The sequence below is a fragment of the Primulina eburnea genome, chromosome 17, assembly GCF_022965805.1.
Source record: "Primulina eburnea isolate SZY01 chromosome 17, ASM2296580v1, whole genome shotgun sequence".
In the NCBI taxonomy this organism is placed as follows: Eukaryota; Viridiplantae; Streptophyta; class Magnoliopsida; order Lamiales; family Gesneriaceae; genus Primulina; species Primulina eburnea.
In genome coordinates, this window is record NC_133117.1 from 1,597,690 (window position 1) to 1,617,015 (window position 19,326).

Here is a 19,326-nt window from a genome sequence, read left to right on the forward strand (position 1 = left end):
TTCATATATTTTAAAACTGAATTCGAGCACAATATGGAGTTCTAGTACATTTATTCAATTTGTAAAAGACGTTAAAAATTGTTGAGCTTATTCATGCTCATATCTCGGCGAATAAAGTTGTTCACGATATTGCTCATTTTGCTTTTTCTTACTCCTCATCTTTTGTTTGGGTGAATGGTGGATTCTCGTTATGGTTGGGTAGGCTTGTAATAGATGATTTTAATCAATAAAATTATGAGTTATTACCGTAAAAAAAAAAGACGTTAAATTTTAAAGAAGCTGGAAATTTGTAGCCGAAGTTCAGACATATGCTTGATTCTATCCACTCGAATCCCTGTAATGGAAACTATCCTTGCCAACAATTAAGAATAGGCAATCACATCCGAAATTCAAAGAATATCAGGCGGTGAAATCCCGACAACTCACCTTCTTGAGTAGAGTCCAGAGAATGCCCTCCATGCACGGGGGAAAAGCGAGCGAACCCAAATAGCTGAAGTACTTTCTGCCACCAAACTTGATCCCCATGGATCAAAAACCCCCAAGCTCAGCCCTTCCACGGTAACAGATTTAAAGTTTTTAACAAACTATAGGAGATATCATTAGTACAAATGTGTGCATTCTGTCGGTAGAGACATGCAATAAATGCTAGGTACATTATTGACTAAATAATCAAAGAACAATTTGAATACGTTTGTTAGGCAGCTGATTTTCAGACGAAGGATTCACTTTGTAATGGTGCATCTATAAATAGATGCATCATTCTGCATTTCATTGCATCCCATTCTCAATCCCTTCTTCGAGTTTTCATCTTATAAGCATTTGAGTGCTTAGTTCTATAATATTTGTGAGGTGTTTGTTCTTCTGTATTAAGAGAGTGTGTGTTCTCTTTGGAAACACAGTGAGTGAGTTGTACACCACAAAATATTATAGTGGAAATTCTTTTCATCTTGCCCGTGGTTTTTACCCTAATAATTTTTAGGGTTTTCCACGTAAATCTCGGTGTCCAGTTTATTCTTTATTTTCGGCTTTTATTATCTCAAATTCCGCACGTGGGACCAACAAGTGGTATCTGAGCCTTGGTTTAAAATTTCCTAAAATTCTGAGTATGCTCTGTGGTTGCAGCTTAGACTGATCTTCCACATCAGAAAAGATTTTTTGAGATTTTTTATTTAAGGCGGGATTATTTTGTCTGGTCTACTAAAATTGTTGTAGACATAATGGCGGGAAGGTACGAGATAGCAAAGTTCAACGGAAGCAATTTTATGCTGTGGAAAATAAAGATACAAGCAGTTTTAAAAAAGGAGAATTGCTTGGCGGCTATTGGAGACAGACCGGTGGAGATTACAGATGATGGAAAGTGGAACGAGATGAATGACAACGCTGTTGCCAATTTACACTTGGCTATAGCAGAAGAATTTTTGTCAAGTATCTCTGAGATAAAAACAGCCAAAGTTATCTGGGATACTCTGACAAAGATGTACGAGGTCAAGTCGCTACACAACATGATTTTTCTAAAGAGAAGGCTTTATACTCTTCGGATGGCGGAATCTTCATCAATGACCGACCATATCAATACACTAAATACTCTATTTGCCCAACTCACTTCCATGGGGCATAAAATAGGAGAAAATGAACGTGCGGAGCTTCTACTTCAAAGTCTACCAGATTCATACGATCAACTTATCATCAACATTACCAACAATATTCTTATGGGCTTTCTAAGATTCGACGATGTCCTAACTGCGGTTCTCGGAGAAGAAAGTCGGCGCAAGAATAAGGAAGACAGGTTGGTAACTTCGAAGCAGGCAGAGGCTTTGCCGATGATAAGAGTAAGATTCATGGACCGTGACTCCAGTGGGAGCCAAAGACGAGGTAGATCAAAGTCAGAAGTAAGAAGAAAAATATTTACTGCTTCAAATGTGGCGGTAAAGGGCACTTCAAGAGAGAGTGTACGAGTATCGATAAAATTTCTCAAGGAAATGTGGCCAGTACTTCAGGCAGTGGTGAAATATTATTCAGCGAAGCAGCAACTGTTGCAGAAGGCATGCATAAATTTTGTGACACATGGATTATGGATTCAGGAGCGACGTGGCACATGACGTCTCGGAGAGAATGGTTTGACCATTATAAACCAGTCTCAGGAGGATCTGTATTCATGGGAAATGATCATGCCTTGGAAATCGCTGGGGTCGGTACTGTCAAAATTAAAATGTTTGATGGCACCATTCACACCATACAGGAGGTACGACATGTGAAAGGACTGACAAAAAATCTTTTGTCCTTGGGACAATTGGATGACATCGGGTGCAAAACTCGGATCGAGAACGGGATCATGAAAATTGTGAAGGGCACGCTTGTGGTTATGAAGGCGGAAAAGGTTGCTGCAAATCTGTATATACTTTTGGGGGAAACACACAAAGAGGCGGAACTAGCTGTTGCATCAATTGGTTCTGGAGAAGAATTAACAGTGTTATGGCATAGAAAGCTCGGGTATATGTTAGAACGGGGGTTGAAAATTCTCTCAGGACGGAAGCTGCTGCCGGGACTTACAAAAGTGTCACTACCCTTTTGTGAGCACTGTGTTACCAGTAAACAACACAGATTAAAGTTTGGCACTTCTACTGCCAGGAGCAAAAGCATATTGGAGCTGATTCATTCGGATGTTTGGCAAGCACCGGTTGTATCCCTAGGAGGAGCGAGATACTTTGTCTCGTTCATTGATGATTTCTCTAGGAGATGTTGGGTGTATCCAATCAAGAAGAAATCAGATGTTTTTCAAGTCTTCAAAGATTTCAAAGCGCGGGTTGAACTTGATTCTGAAAAGAAAATCAAGTGTCTGAGGACTGACAACGGAGGAGAATATACCAGTGACGAGTTTGATGCATATTGTCAATATGAGGGCATCAAGAGACAGTTCACGACGGCTTACACACCTCAACAGAATGGAGTGGCGGAGCGGATGAACAAGACCTTGTTGGACAGAACAAGAGCTATGTTGAGGACTGCGGGTCTAGAAAAATGATTTTGGGCGGAAGCAGTCAAAACCGTTTGTTATATTATCAATCGTTCTCCTTCAGTGGCGATTGATCTGAAGACTCCGATGGAGATGTGGACTGGGAAGCCGACAGATTATTCTCATTTGCATACATTTGGAAGTCCGGTGTACGTTCTGTACAATGAGCAAGAAAGATCGAAGTTGGATTCAAAATCCAGAAAATGTATCTTCTTGGGTTATGCTGATGGAGTAAATGGGTTTCGCTTGTGGGATCCTACTGTTCACAAGCTTGTCATCAGCAGGGATGTTATCTTCGAGGAAGATAAAGTAAAGGGAGACAAAGGCACACTGAATTCAAAAACTACTATATTTCAGGTGGAGAATAAGACAGACGAAGGTCAAGTTTCTTGTGAAGCAGTACCAGAGCACGAAGAACAAGAACATGTTGAGTCTGAGGTTTCCAATGTGAGGCAGTCAACTCGAGACAGAAGACCACCAGGTTGGCTTTCAGATTATGTCACTGAAAGCAACATTGCATATTGTCTATTATCAGAGGATGGTGAGCCATTGAGTTTCCACGAGGCTACTCAAAGCTCGGATGTATCCTTGTGGAAGATAGCAATGCAAGAAGAGTTGGAGGCATTAGACAGAAATAAAACTTGGGATCTTGTTACACTACCACGAGGAAGGAAAGCCATTGGAAACAGATGGGTCTATAAGATCAAGCGTGATGGCAATAACCAAGTGGAGCGGTATCGTGCTAGATTGGTGGTAAAAGGATATGCTCAGAAAGAAGGCATTGACTTCAATGAGATATTTTCTCCTGTGGTTCGGCTTACAACAGTCAGAGTAATATTGGCATTATGTGCGGTGTTTGACCTACATCTAGAACAGCTAGATGTGAAAACGGCGTTTCTTCATGGAGATCTTGAAGAAGAAATCTATATGCTCCAGCCAGAAGGTTTTGCGGAAAAAGGCAAAGAGAACTTGGTTTGCAGGTTGAACAAATCTCTGTACGGTCTCAAACAGGCGCCGAGGTGTTGGTACAAGAGATTTGATTCCTATATCATGAGCCTTGGATACAACAGACTGAGTGCAGACCCTTGTACATATTTCAAGAGGTCTGGTGATGATTATATCATTTTGCTGTTGTATGTGGATGACATGTTGGTAGCAGGCCCCAACAAATATCAGGTCCAAGGATTGAAGGCACAGTTGGCTAGGGAATTTGATATGAAGGACTTAGGACCAGCAAACAAGATTCTAGGGATGCAAGTTCACCGAGATAGAAGTAACAGAAAGATTTGGCTTTCACAGAGAAATTGTTTGAAGAAAGTCTTGCAACGCTTCAACATGCAAGATAGTAAGCCAATATCGACCCATCTTCCTGTTAACTTCAAGTTATCCTCCGAGATGTGTCCTAGCAGTGAAGCAGAGAGGATGGAGATGTCTCGAGTACCATATGCATCAGCAGTGGGAAGTTTGATGTTCGCCATGATATGTACAAGACCGGACATTGCTCAAGCAGTGGGAGCAGTTAGTCGGTATATGGCGAATCCTGGACGAGAGCATTGGAGCACTGTTAAGAGGATCCTTAGATACATTAAGGGTACCTCAAATGCTGCATTATGTTATGGAAGATCAGATTTTACACTCAGGGGCTATGTCGATTCAGATTATGCAGGTGTTCCTGATAAGAGGAAATCTACTACTGGTTATGTGTTTACGCTTGCAGGAGGAGCAGTAAGCTGGGTTTCAAAACTGCAGACAGTTGTGGCGTTATCTACAACAGAGGCAGAATACATGGTAGCTACTGAAGCTTGCAAGGAGGCAATATAGATTAAAAGGTTGTTGGAGGAGATCGGGCACAAACAAGAGAATGTTCCTTTGTTTTGTGACAGTCAGAGTGCCTTGCATATCGCAAGGAATCCAGCCTTTCATTCCAGAACGAAACACATTGGAGTTCAATTTCACTTTGTGCTGGAAGTAGTAGAAGAACGAAGCGTGGATATGCAGAAGATCCATACGAAGGAAAACATAGCTGATTTTCTGACCAAGCCAGTGAACATTGAAAAGTTTGAGTGGTGTAGATTCTCAAGTGGTCTAGCAGAAACGTAAACAGCAGGGGATGACAAGATTGAAAGGATGTGTGGAGATATGTTTGATTCTCAATCAAATCTCCAAGTGGGAGAAATGTCGGTAGAGACATGCAATAAATGCTAGGTACATTATTGACTAAATAATCAAAGAACAATTTGAATACGTTTGTTAGGCAGCTGATTTTCAGACGAAGGATTCACATTGTAATGGTGCATCTATAAATAGATGCATCATTCTGCATTTCATTGCATCCCATTCTCAATCCCTTCTTCGAGTTTTCTCTAGTTCTATAATATTTGTGAGGTGTTTGTTCTCCTGTATTAAGAGAGTGTGTGTTCTCTTTGGAAACACAGTGAGTGAGTTGTACACCACAAAATATTATAGTGGAAATTCTTTTCATCTTGCCCGTGGTTTTTACCCTAATAATTTTTAGGGGTTTTCCACGTAAATCTCGGTGTCCAGTTTATTCTTTATTTTCGGCTTTTATTATCTCAAATTCCGCACGTGGGACCAACACATTCTGCATCACACATTTTAGAACCAAACATGTGTTGTCGTACTAAAAGTTGCCAATGATGCGACTTAAATGGAGGCGTTCAAACACTACGTTTCGATCTTGGTTAAAGAGGAGTGGACAACAAGGATATATATTATTAATTATTAATTACGTCCTAAAGACATGTTATTGATAGTGTCTCGTAAATGAAAGCACTCACCTTTTCGAGGAATGTATCATGACGTCCCAGTGTGTATAGAATACCGGCGACAGCGATATCTCCCCGGGAGTTGTTATGGACCAAATGCATCTCCATGTCAAGGCTGCAAATCATGTCTAAGTGAGCAGCAAATCATTAATAAATATATAACACACAGAACAATTTTCACTAGTATAAAATAACCTGATTCCATTCACAGTGTGTTCGTAAGGAGTATTCCAATAAACTTGCAGTAATCTGTACTCAACATCATTTATTTTAATACCTCCAGCGTTTCCTTTCCATATCACCTGATAATCAAGGTCCAAGGAACTCTTAAGTTTTAAGCATTTTCATTTTTCCCTCAAATTTATCTTCTTAATATTTATGTTTTTGATCTATATATGCTAGTTACCGAGATATCGTGCCCGCGGTTTCTGAGCACGGCTGGAGCTGGCCTGTAGTTTCGTCTCAAACTCCCAAGTCTAGGCAATACTGTCACTCTGTCTTCAAGAAGATCGATCGGAGACTGAAGTTTTCCGGTTTCACAGAGTTCCAATGTTTTATGCAGTAATTTGTACTCAACATCATTCCCCCTTCTCTGGCATACTTTTTGCAGTTCAATGCCATGGAATTTTCTACTTGATTCTGAATATCGGTCTGTATGAACTTATTTATGATCCTTTAATTGATCAAACTAATTTGATTTTAGTGCAAAATTTGATTTTAGTACAAAAAATTTGATTTTTGCACTATAATTAGTCTATTTTTTGCTGGATTACTAACATGTTCGACGTTAAGTCATCAATCCTGCAGAAATTAAACTTATCGCACTAAAATCAAATTTGGAATAATTACAGAATCAAAAACCTATGTATGTACTGCACCTTATGAGACGATCTTTGGAATTTTTCCTTGCTTTAGTATCAAGCACCCTCAGATTTCACTACAAAAAAGAAATGTGTTAAAGTCAGTTTTTAAAACCGACCGTTTTAACAAAACCGTAGCTATTTAAAAATTTGCGACGATTTTATAAAAACCGTTTAGGTTTTCCTTAAAAAACTATTTTTTTTCTTTTTTAAAAGTGCATTCTATAGTTATCATTGGTCGCTAGAGTCGATGAAATATAGCTCTATTCCGGCGTTTCCTTCCTACGGCATGCCCTAGAAGTAGCTTTCGGTATTGAATAAGATGTCGAAATACCAAAATGTTTAATCAGCGCAGCTAGCACCAAAGTTCAAAATTTAGGATGATGTCTCGGATATGAGACTCAATTGTAACAAAATTATTCCTCGGTTTTTTTTTAAAAAAAAAATATGAAGCTAAAAATGTACAATAAATTTTGATAAAAAAATAAAATAAAAAGAGAATACAATATTTTCAGCCATTCTGTAGCAAGCGATTCATATGACTGTCGTCGTGACTCCATCACAAATTCCCGAGTTTCTATTGTAGCGGAGAAGCTCGTTACGTTGATATTAAATGAATATCAACTAAGAGTCGACCATTTGTTTATTCTGAGTTATTAATAAATATTAGATAAAAAATTAATTACCACTAAAAAATGAATATATATTTAAAATAAAAATAATCTAATATGATGACAAATCATGTAATCGGAAAATAAATTTAATTTAAAAAATTTGATAAACGTCCTTAAATACATAGTTTGTATTTGAATTTTTTTGGTTGATATCACTATCATATATAAAATATTAAGACTCTTATGATTTGTAACTCAAGGTACAACTACGTACAATTGACTAAGACTAAAATGAGTTTTTTCCGAAAGAAATCATACATGAGATAAAGATTGTACTTCATGTTATTCTATGCAACAATTACATTTTTATTATGGCAAAAAAGTGCCCTCATGACTTGAGGATTGGTTTAATCCTTTCTAATATTGGATGTTTTACACTATCATGCATCCGCGAATCTGTAATTTTTTTAAAAAATTATCATATTGACAAATGCATAAATGTTTAAATTGATTACGAATAAGAAAAGAAAATTTCTTACTTCTCGGTCATAAAAAACACATTCCAAACTAAATGCATCGTTTCGGATATTTCCATATGCAATAGGCCGAAGCAACAAACCAATCTAAGTTTAAGCGCTCATTGTATCTTGGAAAGATTCAACTCACGGATCGTGCTGAACAATGGAGCCATTTCAGAATTCTAATTTGGTATGCATATGCAGAAAAATACTGAGAGCAAACAATATTCTGATTTGATTTCAAATATCTATTTAAACTCGGTTGGGCTGGTTATACAATGCCATTTATTATTATTATTTATAGATAGAGATTAGTTAAATATATTTCCATTTGTAATTTTTAATTTATTGATAAATATATATACCAGTTTAACCGTATTTATAATGAATAATATAACTTGAAAACAATGCAGAATTAGTTTAATTTATTGTTATACAATGCAGAATTAGTTTAACCAGATTAGTTTAATTTACTGTTATACAATGCAGAAAAATTTCGCTTACAAAGATAAAATGAATAATATAACTTGAAAACAATAATATAAAAGTAGAATTATATAATTATTATGAATAGGCTAACTTTACAAAAAAAAAAAAGCTACTACCAATTAACATATTAAATTTTAATTTATTAGTATTTTTAGTTTTTCGAAATCATTATTTTGATCTAATTACATTATATTGGATATAAAATTAACTACACAAAATATATTTAATAAAATTATGGGAAAACAACTTATTCGTTTCATGCACTAATTTGTCTCATTATGGTTGAGTTCATTAACTCGACAAAATTTAGTCTTTGTACACTAATTTTTTATTAGAATATTTTGATCCAATTGATATCATGGCGCCGAGAAACTCAATAATTTTCATTGTCATGTTAACATTTTCTAACGTCAGGTCAGTATTCATCAACAATCCGGCAAAGTGGTACTAAAAGCAAAAATAAATAAATAAAATCAATCAATTAAAGTTATTGCACCTAAACTAAAATTTGAATACTTAATGGACAAAAACTGAAAATGAAATAAGTTAGTAGACTAAAAAATATATCTTTAATATAACTTTTGGATTTGACAAAAACTTGTGTGAGACGGTATTACGAGTTATATTTTGTGAGATGAATCTCTTATTTGGGTCATCTATGAAAATGTATTACTTTTTATGTAAAAATATTACTTTTTATCGTAAATATCGGTAGAGTTGACCTGTCTAACAGATAAAAATTCGTGAGACCGTTTTTTTTTTCTTTGCATGGGCTTAGCTCAGTTGGTCAGCAACAGTAAATCTTGGAGCAATGACCAGAGATCGAGTCTCGCAAGCGACAGTGTGGGAGTTTAATTCCCTCCAATGAGGGAGAGCTCCTTGTGCGCGGCGTAGCATAAGATCTAGCTGCTGCTGGTTTGGCTGAGTCACCATGATTTACCTCCTCTCATATTTCTGTCGAGCCGGGAGTGAGGGGCGTCTAAGGTGAGCGATTTCACCTTTTTGGAGCAACTATTTGAATTTTTTTTTTCCTTTATGTAACCGTAGGCTGTAATTTAATTACCAACGAGTCTTGGCAAAGAAGAACAAATCATAACATGCATTAACTCATTCATCTTCGCTTCAATCAATATCCATTACATATATTTCCACAAGACTTTATTTTCTTGGGATACATTATAGCTAGCTCAAAAATTATTATTAACGGTGACCCAAAATCAAAATTCATGCTTCCTAGCTAAGCTAGTCAAAGGAGAGGTGATACTTGGGCTGTTTGTTGAGCAGAAACATCCCCCAGTGCTTCTCAGTTTCAGGTTCCTTCTGATTCTCATCAATCAGATCGAAGATGTAAGTTTCCAGAGGCTTTCCAGGCTTTCTTGGAGTCCCATTCTTCACCATCTTGAGTAAATTTGAGTTATAAGATTTTGCATTGTCGATTGTTGTTGCTGTCCCACCCGCCGAGGGCCACCCCGTCTCGGAAACGACGACTTCCACGTCCGGCGCACCGGCATTTTGCAACGCCGCATGAACAGCATCCACCATAGCACTGAACAGGTTCTGGTACTGATACGGCCCATCTTCCACAACAGCCGCAGGAGATGTGAATATCGCATAGTCCAGACGAATGTCGGATGGATCACTTATATATGCAAAGTAAGGATACACATTCACAAGAAAAGGGCTCTGAGTTTTCGAAAGAAACGCGACGATCGGATCGATGAACGATGGGGCCTTGAAAATTCCTTGCGAAGGTGGGTACGATGCTCCAAGCACACCCAGGCTTAAAGCAGTCGAAACCTTAACCTTTTGCCCTAAACCAGCAGCGGTCAGAGCATCGTATACGTTTTGCATTGCCGGGGCAAGAGATGGTGCAATGCTGGATCCCCCGCCGTCTGGGCCGATCTCATTCCCGACAGCAATGTATCTGAAGTTCACTGTTGGGTATTCGAGGACATTGTTTTGGACCCAAGATTTTGCTAGATTAGGGTCGTTGGCGATGCCTATGATATCCTCATTTGCGAGTCCTACTATTACCGAAACGTTGCTTCCTCCGAGGGCTTGGAGGACTTGTGGATTGGGATTGTAGATTCGAATTCGTTGAATGTTGTGTTGCTTGCAGAGGGCAATGACTTCCGCTGGGGATGGTAGATTGCTTCCAAGAAATCCATAACAAGCTCCCATTTGAGCATCTGTAATCAGAACATGTCATTAGATTTAGAGCCAAATTAAAAGAGACAGAAATTAAAGAAGATAGATAAATTAAAGGGACCTGTTGTGTCTAAATAGAATGCAGAAAGCACTGCAATAAACGTCAGATGGAAGAAAACTGAGTCGGCCATTTTATTTCAATTAGAAGAGTATCAATGGTGCATTTTTGCAAGCACAAGTCGTCTCCTTTTATAATGAGAAATTTGGTTTGCTGGTCACATTTAATGCAGGTTTTTGTAATATAGAAATATTTATCATTACTTGCTTTTCTTCTCGATGTTTGGTATGTGTGTTGGTATTTAGCACTGGGGAACCTATGCACAATTGGCGAGTTTGCAGACAGATTTCCATGTTTTTAACCAAAATCTTTTAAAATTGCATGCTGCCGCTGGCCAATGGGGGGAAATGACATTTTAAGTCCAGTAACTTTGCGAGTTTTTCATTTTTTATTGGTCAATTAACGGTACGGTCTTTAATCCAATAACATTTATTTTTTTCAATTTTAATTTGATTTTTTTTTTTGTCAAAGTGTGTCATGGCGATTGACGTGCCAGCCATGTCCGTCTCCTCATCATCAACTCCCGTTGACACATCATCCCTATGATGAAAAATGATTAAAATTAAAAATACAAATTATTATATTACGATTGTAAATTGACTAATAGCATGGAAAAATCAAAATCAAAATTGATTGATATTTTTTAAATGTCGATAAAAATCGATTTTGTTTTAATAGTAGTATCTAATTAGTTATTTATTCTTATGAAAAAATTAATATTTACAAGTTTTTTGATTGATATTTTTTTAAAGCAACAAAAATTTGTATTATAGCAGACTAGCTCGTACATGAGAAATTTGAATAGTAATAAAGCAAATAGCAAATTTAATTCAAAAAACATTTGTTTTGGGATTTTTTTTTTTAGAAGATGCTCTTTGAAACACACAAAAAAAAAAAAAAAAAAAAAAAAAAAAAAAAAAATCTAAATTAAATTTTTTTGTGCCGACGTGCCAATCGTGAATTGGTGGAGTGGACGACTGGTACTAAGTAATTAACCACGTGGAGAAAATTATATTTGTGATATCGTAACTTATGTATTTTTCAATTTTGATTATCTTATAAATTAATTCGTCATTTTTATAATATTAACTCGCATTTTTTTTCCATTTTTTTTTTCTAAAACCACCGACGGGAAAGTCTTATTTGACAACCAAACACTGACACTAATAAATTTGGCATTCTGGATTTTAGAGGGGACGTGGTATAAATCTAATGTGCACCTACATACAACTAAAAAGTTTAAAATGTACGAAATTATTTTGTAAAATATTTAAAATTTATCCGGCATTATTTAATAACAGGATCTTTCATTTGTAAATTACTTTGAGTAAGTCTCTTGTGAGACGGTCTCACAAATCTTTATCTGTGAGACGAGTCAACCCTATCGATATTAACAATAAAAAGTAATACTCTTAAGCTATGTTTGGTGTATAGGATAGGATAACTAATTAGATTGACGACAAAACTTAAGGTAAAGATATAACGTGTACTCGTGTAGTGATGAAGAATGTTTTGTTTGGTAAGATTTTAATGAGCATGATAAATGTTACATTTTTTGTGGTTGAGAGAAAAATATCCTGAACTAACATTGATGAAAATTTGGTATATAAAATGATATTTGTAGCAATGTTTTCAAAATCATGTGTTCAGCTATTAATAAATAAATATTTATAAAATTTTAAATTATAGATTATGTATTTATCTTATAATTTATTTTTTAATAAAAATTAATATGATTTTGTATTTTATCTCATTTTTTTCTCTATTTTTTTAAGCACAGAAAATGATATGTGGATTTCTAATTATTTTTTTCTCTATTTTTTAAATTTTATTTAGTTTCATCGTGAAATTATTTATGTGATGTGTGTGCATATAAAAAAAATATAAACCATCAATTGTGGGTAAAATGATAATTTACTTTATATTTTAGGAATTGGATTATCAATCCTCCCAAAACAATGCGAAGTCTTTTCACTCAAATAAGTTTTTTTAATCTTGACATTCTTGATTAATTTGATCAATAAAAAAATGAAACAAACATGGGTTTAACAATCTATCCTTTGCTTATCACCCATACCAAACATATCCTTGGCATGAAAAGTAACATTTTTTCGGGTGAGTCTATGCTCCTCCTGGAGCATTACTCCCCCTCCCTAAAATTGGGATACGTGTCTTATTTTATTCTATTTTTTTTTTATATTTGTTTTTCATTTTCTCCTCATTTTATTAATTTTGTTTTTTTAAAAATCTAAATTTATTATTCACTCTTACTTCTAATCATATTTTTTTAATCATTTTTTGATCATTAATATGATTATATATATTAATTTAAAATTTTCAAAATCTAAATGCTAGAATTTAAATATTCCAAGAAATTGGTCGTATATTTTTATTTTTAATTATTTAAACTAAATTGAAAACAATTATTACTAAAAAGATATATTTAAAAGAAATAAAATAAAATTATGAATTGTTTTAAATAATTTTAAAAATTAATATTAATTTTTACTCCTTTAAAATAAGATGATAAGTTTAAAAGTAATAAGAATATTTTAGGAGTGATAGTTTTTTTTTGGATGAAGTTAGAGTAATTTTAGACCCCACATAATTAATTATTTTCTGATGGACTCAAAAATTAGTTTTTGTTCCAAATAAAAATGTTTTAAATAAAATAAATTTTGTTTTAAAAATGAAAGTAAAACATATATAAACACAAAAACTTACATAAATTTTCGCTCAAAAAAATTAAAGAGAATTGAAATTAAATAAATTTGCATTTTTGTGTATTAACGAATACAAATATATTATCACTATTAATTTTAAAATATCTGATTTTAAAAATCTGAATTTTAATAAACAAATTATAAAATTTGAAAGAAACTATGGCTATTTTTTTGGATGGTTATAACTCATAAAATTAATGATGAGTTAGAATTTTTTTTCCCTAGTAATTGTAAATTTTTTGTAATTTTTAAAGTTTATTATGATATTTAAAATAAAAAAAAAAAAAGACACGTGTCAATTTTAGGGAATTTTTAGGGAATGGGGAGTAATGCTCCCGGAGGAGCATAGACTCACCCCATTTTTTCATGGATGACCAAATAAGAGATCTGTCTCATAAAATACGACACGTGAGACCGTCTCACGTAAATTCTTACCGATTACTTTTTGTCAAACTTTAATTGTTTTAACAATGACTTACGTTGCTGCTGGTAAGTTATTGCCAAGAGTGCTTTGCATAGAGAAAGGACTCTTAAATACCTAAATCTAAAATCAAAATTCATCATTATTTAAAATTTAAAATTCACTTTAAGCCAAGATATTTTTTTCAGCCAAAACCAAACAATTATTGTTATGAAAACATTAATGGTTCGTTTTGACAACTACTTTATAAAACATTTTCGTAAAAGTATTTTTAATTTTTTACGAAATGTTTTGTTTTAAGTATAAATATGAGTTTTGACAATTATTTTATAAAAACGATTTTATAATTAAAAATGTATTTGGACAACTATTTTAGATAAAAAGAAATTTAAGTTTCTTTTTTCCCTTGTTTGTGATTGAATTTTTTTTTCTATGTGTTTGAGATTAATATTATCTCATTTAAAATATTGAAAGCAAAAAACATAATTTATAAGTTCATTAAAATGTACAAAGTTTAAAGCATAAAAATCTCATTTAAAATGTTGAAAGCTAAAAGACATTATTTATAACAATAAAATTTCAACGACTTGATCTCGATATATTTGACGACATTTGAATTGCTAAAGCAACTCAACACTTCTTCCATTGAAAAATGACAATATTTGATGTATCAATTTCTTCCAATTTGATTTTTCCCATTACTTTCATTTCTGTCTTCTTGCTTAACATGTAAATCTTCATTTGCAAACTCGTGAATAATATCATCTTCCAATTGAACTTATTTAATAAAGACTTCTTTCAATAACATTTTGTAAAGAAGAATGAATGTGATTGAAATATTCTTTCTGTAATTCTTTGAGCACAACCTCGACCAGTAAAGTTTTGTATGTGATAGTGAAAGCAACCAAATGGAGCCATAAATCCTGGCATATTTTTGTCTGCGTGACGACCCTGAAAATACAATATATATACATATATATATATATATATATATATATATATATATATATATATATATATATATATTTATATAGTTTTGCCCCATCGGTCGGTCCCATCCCGCTATACACAATAACTGAGTTGGGTTGATAAATTCTCGACTCCGTCTTGACGGATTGTGGTTACTAGCTCTTTAATAGCCCGTTTTCACATGTATACAAACAATAATACCTTCTCAATTATAGAGAAACATACACCTAACAAATAACAATAATATCTATCATTTTATTTTGTAATATGAATTGATGTTTCGGATTTTAAAAAAAAAAATGTATTGATGCACGGGGATGAGCGGCCCGCCGTGCGTTGTAATTTAGATCACATAAATAAATATATATCCGATGCTTACAAATTCAAATCTGCTTAAAATAAAATTTCTCGTGTGTTTTTTATTTTTAAAATATAAAAAAAATTGACTAAATAAATTAATTTTTTGAAAAAAAATTAGGCACATTTTTTACTATAAAATTAGGAATTTTAAATATTTGAAATAATGTGTAGAGAAAAGGCATATATTGCCATGATAGTTAGATACACATACACCATTCGTATGAGCAAATCCATAAATTACATTAATCAGTTATATTATTTCTTCATTATTGTTGTTTTTGGGGTTGTTGTTGTCCTTGTTATTATAATGCATGAGTGTCTTATAGTTTGAAATTTGGTGTCATGACGTGTTTTTTAAGAGAAAAGTATGAATCTTCATAATTCTATACAAATATTTGATATTTAGTAAATATCAAAAACTTGTGTGAGACGGTCTCACCTGTCGTATTTTGTGTGACAGATCTCTTATTTGGATCATCCATGAAAAAATATTACTTTTTATGCTAAGAGTATTACTTTTTATTGTGAATATCGGTAGGGTTGACATGTCTCACAGATAAAGATTCGTGAGACCGTCTCACAGGAGACCTACTCTTTGTAAATTCGCTAAAATACATAACCATGTCGTTGGAACATATCATACCTGAAACGGATGTGTGAGTTTGTCAAATCCTATTTGGGACGGATGGTATTCTGATCAGTTTGTCTAATGTTTGATAAGTAAACCATGTTCGTCAACCAAATTTATTCGGTTTTCGTAAGCTAATCATTAGGTCCAAGTTTCAATCTTAACATGGTATCAGAGCCCGGGTTCCACCGTTATGTGTTGGACTGCCTATAATTAGGTCACCCTTTTTGTCCATAATTGGGTCATTTGTAGACTCCACGCTCCAGATGTTTATTCATGGACGTGAGAGGGGTGTGTTAATTGTCCAACATCGGTTGGATAAATAACTTGAAAATTGTATATATTGGCTTGGACAATCCTCCTCTTTGGAGCTAGCTTTTAGGGAGCGAAGCGAGCCTCTTTATCAAGGGAAGAAGTTTAGGACTTGTCGAACTTAAGTTTGTGAACCTAAAAAGATGACAACATGGCTCAGTGAACCATCTCTTGGATGCGTTGTTTTCCTTGCGACATGTTTGATTTTCATAAATCATAATCAATAACACTGTAGAGTGAAAAACTCAATTTTGTTTTGTCAAAAAAAAAAACAATAATTTAATGAATAATAATATTATTGGATTTTATTGAATATAGAGAACCACAAGTATCGTTGATATAATAAAGAAACAAACGTCGCACACATGTTTTGGAGGCCGCTGATTCAACGGTTTCCAAAATTTTCGTTTTGTCGTATGACTCTCTCTACGCACCCACTTCGATTGATGCACACTCCTTCACTGATGACGCCATTTCGAGCTCTTCTCTGACAGATTTTGACTGCCCTCTTTCTTCGATTTGTTTCCCTTCAGAGAAACAAACACAAATGTATGTTCACTCTCTTCGTCTCCTTCTTGTTCTTCGCGTTTCTTCTTTCTTTTTTTCTTACGGTTTTTCTTGGAATAATCACGGTTGCCAGAGGTGAAAACTGAGGGTTGTACGTGGCGCGAAATCTGAGGTGCCCGTCTTTCTTGGTCTTGATTTTGGTACTGAATTTTGCCCTGTTCATGAATTGATTTCGTGGGTGTTTTCTTTTTCTTTCTTTGTTTGGCTATTCTTGGCTGCCGAACTTGAATTTTCTTGGTTTTTGGTTTTTCAGAGGTTTGGAGTTTGCGATCATGGATGGTCGGAGGAGGCCGAAATGGGATGATTGTAAAAGATCACAGAAGAAAAAGTCGTCCCGCTGTACGATGTTCACGGTTTTTTCATTATTAATTTGTTTTATTTTGATTTGCTATCATGATTCTGCATTTGAATTTTGAAGGATTTATTGAATATATGTGTAGGTGTAAATCTTTGTAAACTAAAACATTTTGATAGAACCTTGTCATTGAGAATGCAAGGAAATGGAAAATATGACAAGCAATGCAACTAAATTTAGTCAAATAGCGGCGACACAATCAGTTTTGGGAGTAAAGTGTTGATGATAACTAATGTCTCCAACTTGGTTCACCTTTTGTTCCTTGTGTGAGCTTTTGTCTATAGGATGTTTTGAAGTTACATGTTTATTCTTTAAGTTTTCTGTGGTTTGTTTATAATACTCTGTTTTGTCCCATGAAGTTTATTGGTTTCACTCTGAAAGATTATTTTTTGGGCTGCTTTTTATGCCAATGATTTTTTTATAAATTCTTTTGAATGCATGCTAGTTTTATTCGATCTTGCCTCGTTGTGTTTGGGCAGTTCTGTTGACGTATGTCATACTAAAATTTTGAAATTGCAAGTTGCCGGTATCTTTGTGGTGCAGGGACTGATCCTTTCTTTGAACTGATTTAGTACATGCTACTCCAACATGTTTATGGTTCCTATCTGATACTATTTTGCATATTGTTAATGATAAGAGAAATTTAGAAGGTAAATCATTTGAATTTAGTCACTTACATATCATGGTTGTTACGTTTGATGAGTTGGAGCCGGGATAAACTAGAAGCCCACAAGCTTTTTCGTTTGATTAGTTAAGATTCGTTTTGTCCTTATTCTACCCTTATGAAGATCTAAAAATCATGGTATTTGGTAATGTTTTTCTATGTTTGCCGGCTAGTTAATACAGTTAACATTGTCGTATTCGCATCCTGGTAACGAATTCTTGTTAAGATATTTAATTAACTCTTCTGGTCCTTTTTTAATTCTATGTTTCTAAATTGGTGATCAATTTACTGCATTTAAATGATCATTTGATTGATCTTGATTTATTTTATTCAGTCTCTACTTGTCATTATTGAGAGGATAAAAGAACTTTCTACCGTTTTTTTGCCTGATAACATTACTTTTCTCCAGTTTGTTGGCAGCCGGCCGTGCCTTCATGGGAGAAAGAATTTTGCAAAGTGGTTGGTTCTCTGGATTGGGATACACTATTACAGATGAAGAAGTTTACGCACCTCTATGATAATGTGATTAATTGGAATGACTCTGCAGGAGAAGAGGCATTTTTCAATGCTAAGAAACGATTCTGGGCCACAAAAAATGGACTTCCATGTGACATATCATTACCTGATCCCGATGCTTACATTGACAGAATTGATTGGGATATCAATATTGATCCTGAACCATTGCCGGACCTTGATGTGGTCCCCAATGAAGTGGAAAATCATGACCCTGTCATAATATTTGGCGACGCTCTTATTGCAGACCAAGCATTCTCGTCTAGCGGCTGGGGTGATATCGAAGAGAACGTAAACGTGCCGGCTAATTATTCATATGGTAATCACGGTGATCCATGGGAGCAAAATTGGGGAAATTCATATAGCAATGAGCCTGTATTTGAATGGCCGTGCTATACCATTGATGGGTGGTGCTTAAGGAATGGAAGTGATTCTCGACATATGCTGTGTGGCAGTGGTTGGAATAACTGATGGGGTTGAGGTTATGTTGATCATTACAATTATGGAGTGGGGTCTGAAATTTTTCAGGAAACTAGACCCGTCCGAAAATATTATGAAGAAGGGCCTGAAATTTTCCAAGAAAATAGAGTTGAGCAAGACCACAAAAGTACATAAATTCCGAGGGATCTTCATCTTCGTGTGGACCTGTCTGTCACCATGCCGGAGCAATCTCAAGGTTGACCAACATGGAATCAGGAGAAATGCCTCCTGAATATAGAACAGAAAGGTCATTATTTTATTCATTTTGATTTTTTAGACACCCTTCAGTAAGATACATAATGGTGCAAAACTTAGTAACATTTTCAGCATCTGGAGTTTCAAGTGTTTACATAGCCTGTCTTCATCCAAAATATTGGAAACTTGTATTTGGTTTTGCGACTACATATCAGTCCTCGCTTTCATTGTTCACCGCAGACATGATCACGACCCACTGAGTTGTTCGCAAATGCGATTTTCGGGGACGTTTTTTGCTATGGCCGTAGAATCGGTTGTAATTATTATCATTGCTATGAACATTGTGACTATTTGGTGAGAACATAAAACCTGAGCAACAAAATGTACTGAACTTCATTGAATTGTCGACCAATAATGCCGGGATTTGATAACTTCCAAAGAGTGTCAATTAGCTTCTACTTGTACTGTTGCTGTCGATTCTTGTGGTGTCTCAATCACTCACTTGTTATCAGCAGTATTTGACTTCACCCTTGGTTGTATTCAGCAATTACCAGCCCCGTGGTGGACCAATTGGTAGGATCTTGGTCGCGATT

The 19,326-nt window shown here is 34.7% G+C and overlaps 2 protein-coding genes across 2 annotated transcripts; one reads left to right on the top strand and one right to left on the bottom strand.

The window, feature by feature from the left end:
- Window positions 1–9,345: 9,345 nt before the first annotated feature.
- LOC140818651 (glucan endo-1,3-beta-glucosidase, basic isoform-like) lies at window positions 9,346–10,675 on the bottom strand. The gene is made up of 2 exons (XM_073178689.1): window positions 10,550–10,675; window positions 9,346–10,469 (listed from the first exon to the last, which is right to left on the bottom strand). The coding sequence occupies exons 1-2, from the start codon at window positions 10,617–10,619 to the stop codon at window positions 9,523–9,525; spliced, it is 1,017 nt and encodes a 338-aa protein (XP_073034790.1). The 5' UTR covers window positions 10,620–10,675; the 3' UTR covers window positions 9,346–9,522.
- A 5,654-nt stretch (window positions 10,676–16,329) lies between these two features.
- On the top strand, window positions 16,330–19,230 carry LOC140818770 (uncharacterized). The gene is made up of 3 exons (XM_073178817.1): window positions 16,330–16,508; window positions 16,780–16,865; window positions 17,955–19,230. The coding sequence occupies exons 2-3, from the start codon at window positions 16,799–16,801 to the stop codon at window positions 18,527–18,529; spliced, it is 642 nt and encodes a 213-aa protein (XP_073034918.1). The 5' UTR covers window positions 16,330–16,508; window positions 16,780–16,798; the 3' UTR covers window positions 18,530–19,230.
- The last annotated feature ends 96 nt before the right edge of the window (window positions 19,231–19,326 follow it).